The sequence below is a fragment of the Lissotriton helveticus genome, chromosome 1_1, assembly GCF_964261635.1.
Source record: "Lissotriton helveticus chromosome 1_1, aLisHel1.1, whole genome shotgun sequence".
NCBI lineage: Eukaryota > Metazoa > Chordata > Amphibia > Caudata > Salamandridae > Lissotriton > Lissotriton helveticus.
The window spans coordinates 997,005,548-997,020,887 of NC_136057.1; the positions used below are offsets into that span (position 1 = coordinate 997,005,548).

At 48.7% G+C, this 15,340-nt stretch overlaps 1 protein-coding gene across 1 annotated transcript in view; it reads left to right on the plus strand.

The window, feature by feature from the left end:
• LOC144763327 (uncharacterized) overlaps positions 1 to 15,340 on the plus strand; it is a 1,153,250-nt gene that overhangs the window by 178,056 nt on the left and 959,854 nt on the right. The window contains exons 8-11 of the mRNA XM_078648815.1: positions 2,826 to 2,942; positions 3,956 to 4,111; positions 4,606 to 4,722; positions 5,384 to 5,530. Of these exons, the coding sequence (XP_078504941.1) occupies positions 2,826 to 2,942; positions 3,956 to 4,111; positions 4,606 to 4,722; positions 5,384 to 5,530 (537 nt within the window). The remainder of the gene's footprint in view (positions 1 to 2,825; positions 2,943 to 3,955; positions 4,112 to 4,605; positions 4,723 to 5,383; positions 5,531 to 15,340) is intronic.

Genomic DNA, 15,340 nt, shown 5'->3' on the forward strand with positions numbered 1-15,340 from the left:
CGTCTCCTCATCGTGCTTCAACACCCTGCGTATGCTTCGCAAGATCTTCCGCTGGATCCCGACCGAGACCAGGAAGACTGTCACCCAGGCACTCGTCACCAGCCGACTGGACTACGGAAACGCCCTCTACGCCGGAACCACAGCCAAGCTACAGAAAAGACTCCAGCGCATCCAGAACGCCTCCGCCCGACTCATCCTGGATGTCCCCCGACGCAGCCACATCTCCAGCCACCTGAGGAACCTGCACTGGCTCCCCGTCGACAAGAGGATCACGTTCCGGCTCCTCACCCACGCCCACAAGTCTCTCCACGACCTGGGCCCCTAGTACCTCAACGACCGCCTGACCTTCTACACGCCCACCCGCCAGCTACGGTCCACCAGCCTCGCCCTCGCAGCCGTACCACGCATCCGAAGAGCCACCGCCGGAGGAAGATCCTTCTCTTACCTGGCTGCCAAGACTTGGAACTCCCTCCCCATCCACCTTCGGCTGACCCAGGACCATCTCGCCTTCAGGAAACAACTCAAGACCTGGCTGTTCGAGCAGTAGCATACCCCTCCCCCCAAGCGCCTTGAGACCCTCCCGGGTGAGTAGTGCGCTATACAAATGGCATGATTGATTGATTGATTGAGTATGAACTTTATGTTAAGAAAATGCAGAAAAGAGGAATAGCCAAAAGGGCCGTATTAATCTCTCTGTACAAGTCAAGGATTGCAATCACTATTTTATACAGATTTTTTTTCTCATACAGCATACAATTGTTTGTTTGCTATTTTACTATTATGCAAATTATGTTGAAAAAAATGAACAGCACACAAAGCTGTTTTACAATTAAAACAAAGCAATGTTATAAACCCTGTACTGGGTCTAGAAATACCTTTATGTTCATTTATTTATTTTGCATAGTAGCTACATTCCAAACCTCCATTGCACAATGGTTTCTCAACAAGGTAAAATCAATGACATACGAATGGGCAGCTAAGAGAGACAATATAGGTTAACATGAGGCCACAGCAGGGCAAAACTGTAGATAGAGACCACAGGATTCTGCTCGTGTGGCTGTACATGCCTTCCAGATTTAATGTATGGCATATATCTATGCCTTTGTGTTTCTTCTTTCAGATCACCTGCCTTCATCAATGAATGTTCTACCTTTAACTGTTATTTAATATTCGGTTTCGTTTTTTTATGCTAGGAGTTCTTTCCAAATAATTTTATGTATTTTATATTACATTAACCACCGATGAATCCGAGTGCTTTATGTTCTTCCTTATTCCTAGCTAAATTATACAATACATTTTTGTAATAAAGTAAACTACAAGCACTTTGGTTGTCTCATTTACAAGTATTGTGATCTATTTCTCATATAATAATTAGTCACCCAGTTTAATTTTTCTAAAGAATAATCCGATAAAGCTTCAGTTTCTTTTTAAATAACCAGCTTTTAATATAGTCACATAGATTAGTCTTCAAATATGATTAAAGCATTCGCTCCTTTCCAAAAATAGTAATTTATAATCAATAATCAGACTGATTAAACTTTTCTGATCAAATCATCAATATTTAATTGAGTTTGCATTTCTAAAATAGTTGTCTGTAATTAGTTCATTCTACTTTTCAGATAGATTGATGATTTCCTCTTACGATTTTTTCATTTGGAAACAATAAATAAGTTTGCACAGGCAGCTACATGTTTCTGATGGCTTTTCTCAACACCATTTTGGTTTGTGTTACGGATTACAAGACCATATTTAAGTTGAGCACGATTGCCAGGCGAAACATCTTATTAATACATTTCAACCACTAAACTTCACCTAATCAAGGAAGTTCACCCACTGTGGAATTATGTATTTGCAAGCATTATTTTTTAATGAATTCAATGTATAATTACCATTTTGTTAATATTGTGTTTGTTATTCTATTTTATAATGTACAATTGCTATTAACTTGTGTGGGATCATATTTTGTAACGACTAACCATTTTGATTTTTATCAAGTTTATGATTTTAAATTGAATGAAGGTAATAAAAATAAACAAACAAACCTCTTTACTGCTTTTATTCTAGATACTTTAGCCACTCAACCCTTTTCAGTGTAGACAGTTTATCTACTAAACATCATCCAACCTGAACAGTTTAACCACGAAATGACATATAATATAGGCTGTTTAGCTACCGGATCACAGTGAATCTGCACTAGTTAGCCAGTGAACCATATATAATCTAACACTGTAGCAACCACATCACAATAAATGATATCAATTTATCTACTAGATTATGTGATTATTGCCTCCCTTAACAAATATTTACATAAACACACTACTCTGATTCACAAAGGTAAACTTACACTTTTGTGTAAGTTCACTATTTTCTTTTGGCATTCACAATTTTTCTTATAGTAATGTTACAACAATGCAGACTCTGTAGTCAGGGCGGAGAACTCCGCACATAAAAAATAGGACATGCCTTTCTTTTTATGAGCCAAGACTATGCCGCGAGTGTGAAGTCTCCTCCGTCATAAATGTACTATTAGTAAAATTAAACTTGTAGTTTGTGAATACCAGAAAATACTAAACTTACACAGAACTGTATGTTTACCTTTGTGAATCAGTCCCAGAACGTTTACTGTAAGGAGTTCACAAATTTTAACCAGTCTGTAAAATGTATCTGGGCATTATTGGAGCATGAAGACAGACCCTTCATGCCTTACCCCCAAATGGATTTTGGTGTAGCATTTGATTGTTGCTAAGTTCCTTGTGGTTTCGCATATTCAATGTTTATACAAACTATTTGCCAGAATTAACCTCTATTCTCATTCATCCTCACAGCGCACGTACCCCCAGTGACAAATTTCAGAGTCATTGAAGAAGGGCTGTTTAGCCTAAAGGTGGCATGGACCCCTCCTCTAAGCAAACTAGAAGGCTACAAAATCTACATTCCTCGATGTAAGTGGAGAGTGAGCCAGAGAGTCTGTTTATAAGCAAGTATTATCATTTGTTTAAACATCCCAAGAAGTAAGACAGGTGATGCGACCAACTAGGATGGGCTGGGAAGAGAAAGTAGGTCAAGTCCAAGAAGGAGTAGACCAGCCAGGGAACCCAACAGAGAATGGACTGGCATGGTACCAAACCTCAATGGGATGGGGCTGAGGCCAAACAGAGAATGAAATGAGAGGATCAGGCAGGTAGCGAATCACCGGTAGGAGGGTAACAGAATACGAATCAACCAGGAAGAGGATTTCCTAGCGGAGACTGAGAATGGTTCAGGCCGTCATAGGAGAAGAGGGACCAGACTGGGAATTGCTGGGAAGGGGGTTGGATTAATTGAGAATGTGCCGAGAAGTTTACATTTTCAATGGCCCGGGAGGGTGAGGCAAACTGATACTAGAGCGGGAACTGGAAAGTCTAGAATGAGAATGGGCCAGATGGCAGTGGCCCTGTAGGCTGGGTGTGTAGCAAGAAAGCGTGGAGAGGTGCGGGGCATTCGTCCTCCACACATAACATGTTCAGGCTTTTAATATCAGTTCTGGAAATAATTATTTAAAACTTTTCAATTTGATGATCTTTACTTGCAGGGAATAAAACTTGGGTTGATGACATGGAACCTAGTGGAACCCAGGTTCTGCTTGTTCCAGAGACACCAATTTACCAGCTAGATCAGGTCGCCCTGCATAATATGATTAATATTATATGGTTAAAATTAGACTTGGGAGAGCAGCTGGCCAATCAGGGAAGGTCAGTGCCCATCCAAAGAGATTTTCATTGAGAGAGGTAATTATAACTAAATATTAGTGTAATTGACAGTGAGGCAGGGCCTGTTTAATGAATATATCTGAGTTACCTCATTGCTATGCAGATGCAAATTGACAGCAACAGCAGAAACAGTGTTTCAAAACTGAGCCCACCAACATCTGGGTTGCTTTGTTCAATGTTACTCTTTGATTTTGTCTCTCTTCTAGCGAACCGACCTGGACTGACCTATGAGCAGAACCTTAGTGGGGACATTTCCTCCCACACCATCGACAACCTGGAAGAGGACAAGGAATATACAGTCAGCATCTATGCTGTGTACCCCAAAGGACCCAGCCAACCTGTCTCTTCTATGGGCCGCACCTGTGAGTTTTTATTGTCACCTTCTGTCTTCAAAGGATGACATTTTGTTGTTGCAGAGGAGGGATTTTCAGATGTTGTTTCCAAAATCCATCATCACCCTGCTATGTACCATTTTGACCCATGCTTCACCCTGCAAGAAAAGTTAGTCCAACAATGTGCTAGAGGCCTGGAACCTCATTACAGCAGAAACTGTGAAAGCAAAGTCAGAAGTGCCAGACACTTGGGGTACTACAGTGTAAAAGGTAGAGTAGGGAAAGAAGCAGGGACACATCTTAAGGATCTTTAATAAACAGCATGGTTAACTTTTTAAACAGGAGTAATGTTATAAGAGATAATCAGCACCTGTGCTTTAAATGACGATTGGGCTTCATGAATTTTGAAAGCGATGAGAGTAAGAATTTCCACCAGGGAGGCGGGCCGTTCTCGGCTGACAGGTTTTGTGTGATGGACTTATTTTTTGATGCACTAGTTCTACCCCCTCCCCTGTTTCCTCCAGTGAAGCTGCTACCAGTGAAGGATCTCTCACTCCAGAACATCACCACAGGCACCATCCGGGCTCTTTGGACGAGCGTCAGGGGCGCCTCCGGGTACCGGCTCACCTGGGCCTCTGCCGGTAAGGCTGTGGCATGGCTTGACTGCTAGCTGTTGAAACCCCATCTGTACACTGTTTTTGATTTTTTATTTATTTTGTGTTGAAACAACATGCATGTTTATTTGACACTTGAACATACACAAGACATTTGCATGTCTTTATTTTTGACATTTATGTAATGCAAACTACCCACAAAAGCCACCAAGCCAGTTATAGCAGTAGTAAATATTGCATAAAATGACAGAATCAAAATGGCATATGGTAGAAAAAGTTGAACCGTTATAGATATTAACTAAAATACCATTAAGTTACACTTATACTTACATTGTAGGTAACCATTAATGTTAAAAAAAAGGATTTTGGCCATTTTCTGGCTTGTAGTTAGGCTGGTTTTCTTGTGGTTCCACATGCCTAGGAGTTGAGAGGCTAGAAGCAGAAAGAGAATGATTGTGGCACGTCAGCTACATGACCATCAGGATGTGAAGAAAGGAGAAATGCCAGTTTAGATATTTATCCCACTCATTGAACATGTTATTTCACAGAAAGGGGAGGTCGAAACATAAGAAAAGCACATGCATTGTGTTCAAAACATTGGGCGTTTTTCTGTTTTGTGTTAAAGAGTAGCATGATTTTGCGAATGCAGTGTTCTAAGAAGATTATTTTACTGTTTTATTTACTGCAGAAGGAAACATTCAAAATATTAACCTGGGTGATGCATACAGTGAGTACATGATTCAGGGTCTCTACCCAGACACAGAGTACACTGTCACTGTCAACCCCATTTTTGTGGACACCGAGGGCCCTGTAGTGACTGCAGCAGCCACCACATGTGAGTAACAACAGTTGCATGAAAGGCAAAGAGATACAAGTGAGTTTAAAATGTGAAGAGTGAAATTATTTTATAAAAATCACAGAAGTTATAGAGGGGAAATTATTTATCACTACCTCCTGCCCATGATGACATCAGTTTTTTACTTGTATTTCATTTATTTATTGTTTGATGTCAACCAAAAAAGGCGCATAAACATTACAAGTTCATTCACATAAAAAAAGGAAGAACCCACACCCTTTCTTAATCTGCTGGTATTTAGCATCTTCTTGGGGAAAAAATAACAAAATCTACTTATTATTTTCATCTTACTTTCCCATCACTCTACTCCAAGTAAGTGCCAATTGCGTATTCTCGTATAAAGTGACTGTATGCATACATTATAACTACAATAATTATATTAATCATTATACAATCTAACTCTATAAATCATAATAACATTGATTTGTATAATAACTCCAATATGAATGTAACCTTACAATATATTAATCGATCTTTTAGTGTTGAACTTAGCAATATGCAATATATCATATTAAACAGATGCCTATTATAACACCCACAAAATGTAAAATACAGAGGCAATTGTATAAATAAACATATACTTTGTCACCACTTCAACAGCTATCACTTTACAGTTAAATCACCATATTTACTCATACTATTATTCACGGTTTCTAAAAATGTACCAACCCTATAACATAGCTTGATATTACCATAATAAGTCTTGGATATGTCACTCTCTAAAAACAGGAAGTAGCATGTTCTTTCTTTCATGTTTAGAAATAGGACAAAATATAATATATGACATATGGTCAAAGTGCACTGTGTGCAGCACGTACAAATAACCTTTGTTTGGGATTCTTTTTTGGAGATCAAAGTACTATAGTTCCACTTTATAAACGACAGTACTTGGCCGATTCTAATCTTCAGCATCCACTGGCTTATGTTTTTTGCTTGTATACCATTTAAATACTGCTGTAACGTGCCATTATAATCTGTGTCAAGTACATGGGCCAGTTGTTGTCTCTTCCTGCAATCATTAATGTCAGATTGCAGAGCGTGATTTTTTAGCACATTTTTTATTTTACTTTTAATAGCTCGCAGTTGGAGTTCATTAGGAGTAATCAGTGCCGTAGCGAAACTTGAGGGGGCCCCCCTGCAAACTACATGGAGGGGGCCCCCCTCCCATCCTCCATGACATACTCTTGTCATGAGTGTGGTATGTGCCTTCAAAACCTGCCGGAAGAACACCATCTCCATTTCTCCTCTCACAACTAGGTAGACCTGACCTCATGACTTGTTCTGCGCCCTAATTGTCAACTCCACAGAATTGCCGACTCCACTCTCAAACCTTGTCAGGGTCCCCGAGCGTGCTGCCTCCTGCTCTCTGGGGCCCCCCACCCCCATCCTGTTTCTGGCCTCGCTCCCTCTGACTGAAAAGAAACATTGCAACTTGTTACATTGTTTCTCTTCAGTCAGCTGGAGGGGGCGAGGGGCTCAGGGCAGGCTGCAGCACCTGCTTCAGAGGAGACGGAGAGAGGCTTGCTTCAGTGCAAGCCTCTCTCACAGCAAGCTCTCACTGAAGAGCTGAAGGGGGCCCCGGGGCCCCCTTCATTTACTGAAGGGAGTGGGGCCCCCCCCGCACTGCGTGGCCTGCGGGGGCCTTTGTTACGCCCCTGGGAGTAATAGCAGAGGATACATTCATAGCCTGCAAGACATTACCTACATTCCTAACCCAGAGGGTTGTATCCCTCAGTTGTAACTGACATTTGAGTAAATACCTAAATGTACCCTTAGGTGCTGACCATAATTCTACTCCATCATTTACAATTCTGTGCTAATACCTTTGTTTAATATTCATATGGGCCAATTCCAGTCTAATGAAACCAGGTGGAATAATACAAAATGCTGTTGACCCAAATATTTGGGACATATCTTTTAAAACCAATCTTCATTGAATACGTAGAAGGGTGGGTTGCAATTTGAGGTATTTTTAATGTCCATGGTGTCAGATATCTCACTTCTTCCACACCAGTAGTGCAAGGTCTAGTGTATTATAATTACACCTCCATGGTGGCAGTCTTTGCCACCCCAGGGCAGCTGATCCTGTCATGGAATGATCCACTTCAGAAGAAAACCTCTATGCATTTCAAGCATGCTGGAATTCCCACCATAATGTCTTGGCAAGGTGGTGACACATTGCCATTACTTATAGCTAGCCTTTCAGTGTCCATTTTGGGAAACACCACTATGCTTTTCATGATAGTAATGACACAAATGAAATTGGTAGTGATCAGTTGTCCTTGATTATTACATGAGTCAACACTGATGCATGAAGACACATTGGTGGAGTTGGAGTAGTTTCTCCAATTGTCTTCTTCCTACCACCTTCATGGTGAGGTGGTGGAATACTGTGGAGGGCGGATGGAACAGCTACCAATTTTTTAATTTAAAGTCTGTTTTTATTTCACCCCCGAAGAAGGGGAGTACGCAAAAAAGAGGTGACATGTACACGGCGATAAGCCTACAACCCCAGAGGGGCCGGCCGCGTCAGAAGAAATGCAATAAGATAACATGCCTACAAATCGTGTGTCCTTCTAAACATTATACACAGCGTTCCGCCTACAACCCAATAGGGCAGGCCGCGTCAGACAAAAGAAATAGCATTCTGTCATGCCCAATAGTCACTGCCAGTGAAACTTAGCCCCTAGGACCAGGTGTAAACCAGGGGCCAGAACTAATAAAACTACCGGACCAGAGTGGTCCAACTTACAACCAGATGCCTAGAAAGCGGCATTAGAACAGCAAGGACAGCAGAAAAGAAGAATAGAAAATAGTCAGGAAAGAAAGAGACAGGGAAGGGGAGAGGAAGGACCCAGAGGACAGCGAAGGGACCAGCGGGAAAGGAGCCCTCACAGACCCCGTCAGCAACCGGAGCACATGCCGCAGTACGGGCTCCAGGGCTATCAAACCAAGGGCCTGCGTGAAGTAGGAGGGAGCACAGCATCGTCTACTAGGTGTAGCGCCCTCAGTCTAGGGGGCATGTTTCTCGCATGTTCGGTTTTGCACAAATAGGTCACCAGGGGTTGCCATACCGCCGTGAAGCATGTATTACGAGACTGCAGTCTAGCGGAGTGTAACTCCATAGTGATGACATGCCAGAGTCGCACAAACCATGCAGCAATAGGGGGTGTCTCCGTCTTCTTCCAATAAAGGGCAATGAGTTGTCGGGCAGAGCCCAGCATTTGTAGCGCTATAGTCCAATCACTCCGGGTTAGAGCTAACAGATTCGCAGGTTTGATTCCTAGCAACAATGTACTAGCGGCATCAGGCAAAGGAAACCCCAGGACCCCCTTAATGTGACTCAAGACCTCCTTCCAGAAGACAGTGATCAAGGGGCAGGTCCACCAAATGTGTAGGAAATCCCCAGGTGCAGCTTGGCATCTCCAGCAGTCGGGCAGAGGAGGTTGGGAACATTTTATGTAAGCGCTGGGGCGTGTAATACCACTGGGTCATCATTTTATATGCGTTTTCTTGTTGCGGTATACTACGGTATACTTTAGGGATATCTCGCCACAGACGAAGCCACTGCGTCGGTGTAATTTCGGCCAGTAACATCGTATGCCACCGTTGCTGATAGGTCTGCGAAGGTGGCGCTTGAGGGTGTTGCAGTATCTGGTATATCTTGGAGATCAAGCCCTTCGTTTCGGTACAGGAACGGGCTAGGTGCTCAAACGGGGTAAAGTCTCGGGTAGCCCCCGGGTACGTTGCGTCCGTCAGGACCCAGTGGCGCAACTGGAGATATTGCATCTCAGCCTCAGGCGAGAGCCAAAATTCCTCTCTGCAGTGGGCAAAAGACTTAAGGGTGCTCCCATCGAAGAGGTCAGTAAGGACCCTGCAATCGCCCTGAGACCATCTACGAAAGGCTCTAGTACGGAGAGCCAGCGGGAACCACGGATTGCCCTCAATAGGGGTGTGCGGGGAGGGAAAAGTCGTGAGACCTCTACGTACTGCTATTCTGTCCCATATTTCCAAAACTGTCTTCGTGGGCACCGCCAAATAGGCGCTCGGGGAACGCCCTGCTTTATGGTTCCACGCCAGGTCCCAGATGGTATGGCCGGTTACAGCCCTGTCCATGTGAAGCCACCCCTTTTCACTCTCTCTGGTGCCCCACTCAACCACGAAGCGCAAATGAGCAGCCCAATAATAGTCCACCAAATTAGGACACACCAGCCCTCCACGGTCTCTTGGTGCCATAAGGAGTGCCTGGGAGAAGCGTGGTCTCTTTCCCCCCCAGGGGAAGTTGGTTAAGTCCTTCTGCAAATTCTGAATATTATGTAAGGGGATGGGTGTAGGTAGACACTGAAACAGGTAAAGGAGTTTGGGTAGGATGGATATTTTTATTGCATTGAGTCTACCCAACCATGATGGAATTAGTGACTTCCATCTTCGTAGATCTTCAAGGACCGACCTGCGGCGGTCTCTCCAATTAAGCGGTGACCAGCCATCTAGTGAAGGGGTCAGGTGTAGGCCAAGATACCGAATGTGGCGTTCTGTTCAACGAAACGGGCACATCTGCTCCAGCGGGGGAATTTCGGGTTTAGGAATGGTAAGGTTGAGCGCCCAGGATTTGCTGTGGTTAATTTTCAGACCAGAGACGCGCTCAAAGGTGCATAGCGTAGAATGGAGTGCAGGCAAAGTCTCGCGGGGCGCACTGAGGGTGAGGATGAGATCATCTGCATAGAGCGCCACTTTATGTTCCTGTCCACCCATCGGGATGCCGTGGATGTCCGGAGCTCGACGAATCATATCCGCCAGAGGCTCAATCTCTAAGGCGAACAGTAAAGGCGAGAGAGGGCAGCCCTGCCTGGTCCCTCTCCCTATGTTAATCGGGTCCGTCAGCTGTCCATTCACACGGACCCTGGCCTTTGGTGCAACGTAAGGCGCCATGATTCTAGTGACCATCTTCGGACCAAGCCCCATCTTGCAGAGGACCGCCCGGAGGAATGACCAATCCACCCGGTCAAACGCTTTTTCAGCGTCCAACGAGAGGAGGCAGGCCGGGATCTGCCAGTGGTGCACCTTCCCCACCAGGTGAGCCACCCTACGCACGTTGTCAGCCCCCTGACGGCCGCGTATAAATCCCACCTGATCCGGGTCGACCAAGTCAGGCATATGGGGGTCCAGCCGCTTCGCCAGCACTTTGGTGTATATTTTAAAATCGGTATTTAATAGAGCTATCGGGCGGTATGACGAGCAGACTGTGGGGTCTTTTCCAGGCTTTAGGACTAAGGCAATTTCTACAATACCATATCCGGAGAGGGGCCCTGTTCGTCAGTGAAAGAATTAAAGAGCCGGAGAAGATAAGGTCCCAGCTGAGCGTGAAACAGGCGATAGAAGGAGAGCGGTAGCCCGTCAGGACCCAGCGTTTTCCCCAGGTGGAGCTCACTAAGAGCCGAGGCCACCTCTTCCTGTGTTATCGACTCCTCCAGGAGCTCCGCTGAGTGGGGGCACAATGTCGCCCCACCGTATTGCTCCAGGACTTCTTCCACCAAGTCATGAGTTGGCGGCTCCGCAGTGTATAGTGAAGCATAGTAATCCCGGAACGCCTGACATTTATCCTTAGCTGCCGCTGCTCTGGACCCGATAGGTAGCACTACATTTGCTATATGGGACTTGGCAGCCCTGACCCGCAGTCTCCTCGCTAAGAGCCTCCCAACCTTATCCCCCCCCTCAAAATGTAACAGTTTTAAAGCCAAGAGGGAGCCTTCAGCCTTATTCGTACGCAACAATCGCAATTGGCCTCGAAGATTCGCCAGGTGGCGTCTCGTTTGTAGGGTAGAGCCGCCCCGATCTTGCGCCTCCGCCTCCTTCAGGTCCTTCACCAGGCCATCCTCCACTACTCTCGCCTCCCGCGTCCTCGCGATCACGAGGGACGTATTATGACCCCGGATTGTGGCCTTAAAGGCGTCCCAGACCACCGGAAAAGGCGTCTCGGGCAAGTCCTTTTCCTCAAAATAGGAGGTAATGGCCTCACGGATGGCCTCAACATTAGCTGCATCCCGAAGGATGTTTGGCAGCAAATACCCTTTCCGCTCCCGAGGGGGGCACTCACCCGGGTCCCGAAAGAGCAGTTCCACGTGAGCATGGTCTGAGATGGATATGTCAGACATCTCCACTCCCACTACATCCCGGATAAGGTCGTGAGACATAAACATGTAATCAATGCGAGAGTAGGATCGGTGAGCACTCGAATAGAAGGAGTACTCACGTTTATCCGGGGAGAAATATCGCCACGCATCAAATAATCCTAGGTCACCGATCTACTTGCGAAGCGCCAGAGACATTGCCCCAGCCCCACTAAAGGAGCCCTCACTCCGATCCATCTTTGGGCACCACACCATGTTCAAATCCCCCCCTAGTATTAGCGAAGGGCCCCCCTGAGGTATCTGATCCTGCAAAAGGTCCCGGAGGAAGCGATCCTGCGCCTGATTGGGGGCATACACATTGCACAATGTTAAGCGGCGATGTCCCACCTCGACATTTACCCTGAGAAAGCGGCCATCGCCACCTCGGAAGGGCCTACCTTCCCCCTGCCTGATGCCAGCCCTGCACATAATCGCCACTCCTGCAGTTTTCGTGTCTGCCGCTGCCCAGAACTGAAGAGGGTATCTAGGTTGAGCCATTCGCCCAGTGTCAGCCTGTAGAAGGTGGGTCTCTTGCATGAAAACAATGTCTGGATCGTGCCGTAGGAGATAGTGCCAGATCTGCTTGCGCTTATTGGGCGAGTTAAGGCCCTTAACATTGAGGGACAGAATCTTTAGGGGGCCATTCATACTACCAGCCATCTCCGGAACCTTCAAGAGCCACTAACATAGCCATCATCGCCACTCTACACACAACCCTCACACCCCAGTCAGAAGCCCAACCTCCATCCCCCCTCCCTGCCACCCACAGTCCCCTCCCAGGTCCCACACAGAAGAGAAGAGAAACAGGAAGGAAGATGGAAAGGAAAAGAGAAATAGCAGAGAAAAGAGAACAAAAATCAGTCAGCCGGATAGGCTGGATGATCGAACCAGGTAAACATGGGCAACAGGGCCAGAGTTCTCTGTCCCCAGTATAGGGCATCCTACACCCGAAGGTTTGGACGCTCTCCGGGATGTCACTCCCCAGGGGGCAGTTCAAGGGGGTCGTGGTGATCGTAACGTATCAAGAAGCACGGGGCTCCCACTGCCCCGGTCCTGACCAACTGGATCCAGGGGCGTGGTGGACTCACTCCCCGCAGCCCGACCCATAGGCCAGCAAAAGGAGATATGGGATCAGCACAGCAGGAGGAATGCAGCACAGTTAGATCTGCCGTCAGGGCGTGAGGGGGGTCCCCTCCGCTGCAGCCGTGTCACCTTCCAGGGATCGGAGGTGGGCTATGATGTCTTGTTTGACCAGACTGTGAGTAGACTCTGCCGCTGAGGGAGCGCGCCGCCGTCTCTGCACCGTTGTCCAGTCCGGGCCAGCTGGCGTCCACTTTCGCGTAGGTGGTCGGGTCGGGCTCGCCGGGGGGGGGACGTCGACAGGCGGAGGAGCTGCGCCGCCTCGGTATAGGATCGCAGGGCCCTGCGTCTCCCCTCCCACTGGAAGATCAATGCAAAGGGGTGCCCCCATTGATAGGGAATGTTCATGCTCCGCAGCTTCTCCGTCACCGGCCGGAACGCCCATCTTCTCTTCAGCGTGTTAGGTGCCAAGTCTTGAAAAATGTGAATCTTGTGGCCTTTGTATTGGAGGTCAGGTTGGTCGCGCGCACGTTTCCATATCGCCTCTTTCTCCACAAAGAAGTGCACCCTGGTCAAAATGTCCGGCAAGAGGCCTGGTTTACCCGCTGGAGCCGCCACTCGATGCGCCCTGTCTAGGGTGGGGGGTGACACATCATCATCGCCTCGGACCTCGTGAAGGAGTTGTGCCACATAGTCCATCATGTTCTCCCCCTCTTCTCCGAGCAGAACTCCCCGGATACGGAGTAGTTCCTCCGGCCCCTGTTTTCCAAGTCCTCCTGCTTGATCTGGAGTTCAATATTCTGTTCCTCTAGGGTCAACAGGCGCTGCCATAGTTGCTCCTGATCTTCCGTGCGCGCGTCCATGGTATTCTCCATGCTATCGACCCGGTCCCATAGCTCTGTTACCTCCCTCCTAAGTTCTGTGACACAGGAGTGCACCTCCGAGCGCAGGGAACCAATCTCTGCCTTCAGTTCAGCCATAAAGGTCACCATGAAGGCCTGGGTGACCGGCGGGGATTCCGCCGCCGCCCGGGACGGACCTTCTCCGGCTGCAGGCGCCCCAGCCTTACCCCACATGGCCACCACGGTGTTATCTTTAGGGGCCCCCGCCGAGTCACCCCTGGCGCCTTTATTAGACCGCGTCATCACCTCCCTGGCCTTACAAACCAGGGGGAAGAGTCCGGAGGCGAGTCGGGACGACACACCACTCCTTTCACACAGCCGTGAACAACCAACGATGGCAGGAGGGGAGGGGGGGTGATTAGGGAGGCCCACCGGGAGAATCGCACCAGGCAGATCGCAAAGCAGGGAGCAGGCACACCCAAGCCCCTCAGGGGTCACGGACCCGGGCTACCAGTCCCCCGCAGGGTAGCAAGAATGGGCCCCCTCACCCCCCCCAAACAGTCAGAGCAGCTCACCTCCTTTCCTGATGCACAGTTCAGCCACGTAAAGGCCCCCGAGGGCTAACTCCGGGCACCACTCTCCGTCCAGCCACCAGGTGCTCCCTCACAGTTCAGTGTCGGTCACTTGGGAGCCAGACGCAGGAGGACCCGGGAGGGGCAGTCGCCGTCAATCACCCCCTCGCTGCGTGTCGCCTATCCTCCGTAGATCACTGCCACTGGGTATTGCAGCCCCTCTGTGTCCGCAATATGGCGGCCGCCGCACCCCCGCAGCTCACAAGATGGGGGTCACCACATACCACAGGTCCTCGCTGCTCCCTTCGCCGCCTACCGCCAGGCCAGGGCCCGCACCGGTGGCCCCCCGTCAGCTCGCCCTTGCCCCTGCAGACCTCCTCGGTGTCTCCAGCAGGCCGATGGCCGGGCCATCACCGCAGGGGTCCGGGCTCCAGTGTCACGTCGGGCCCCCAGGCCTCAGTCCTCAGTCCTCTCCGGCCGTCGCAGTGCTCCCGAGCATGGAGCGGAGAGCGTCGGGTGCCCCTGATCGCCCGTCAGGGCAGGCCACCGCGTGGGGCACACAGGGGGACCAAGGCTCCGTCCCCGGCGGGGCAGGGCGGGCAGGCCACCACGATCAGCGGCCTCCAAGCGCTCAAAGGCGGTGGGCCCCCGTCTCAGGCCCCGGCCGCAGGTCTCCACGTCTGCAGGGCCCGCACTCCTTCAGGGCTGCGCAGTAGAGCCCCCGGCGCCCCCCAGTAGCAACCGCCGCTCGGGGAGTCAACAAGCCTGTCTCCGGTCACCCCAGCAAGCTGCACTCGGCTGGCGGCAGGGGTCACGCCCGCCGACACCAGGCTCGCAAAATGGCGGGCGCCGCCGCCGAGGGTCCAACCGTCCGCTCCTGCCAGCGATCTGCAGCCGACCTCTGCACGGGCCGTCTGCCGGTCACCCGAGCACAGTGTGCCCACACCTCCAGGACACTCGGGGGTGAGATTAGAGAGCCCCGAATCCGCAGAAATAGCAAATTAAGGCCGGCGGCAGCGGGAGCCCCACGAGAGCACGTCTGCTCACATCGCCGCTCAAGCCACGCCCCCCACATATCCATCTACCAATTTTTGACTGATATCTTGTTACTGTTCTCCTCTAAAATGG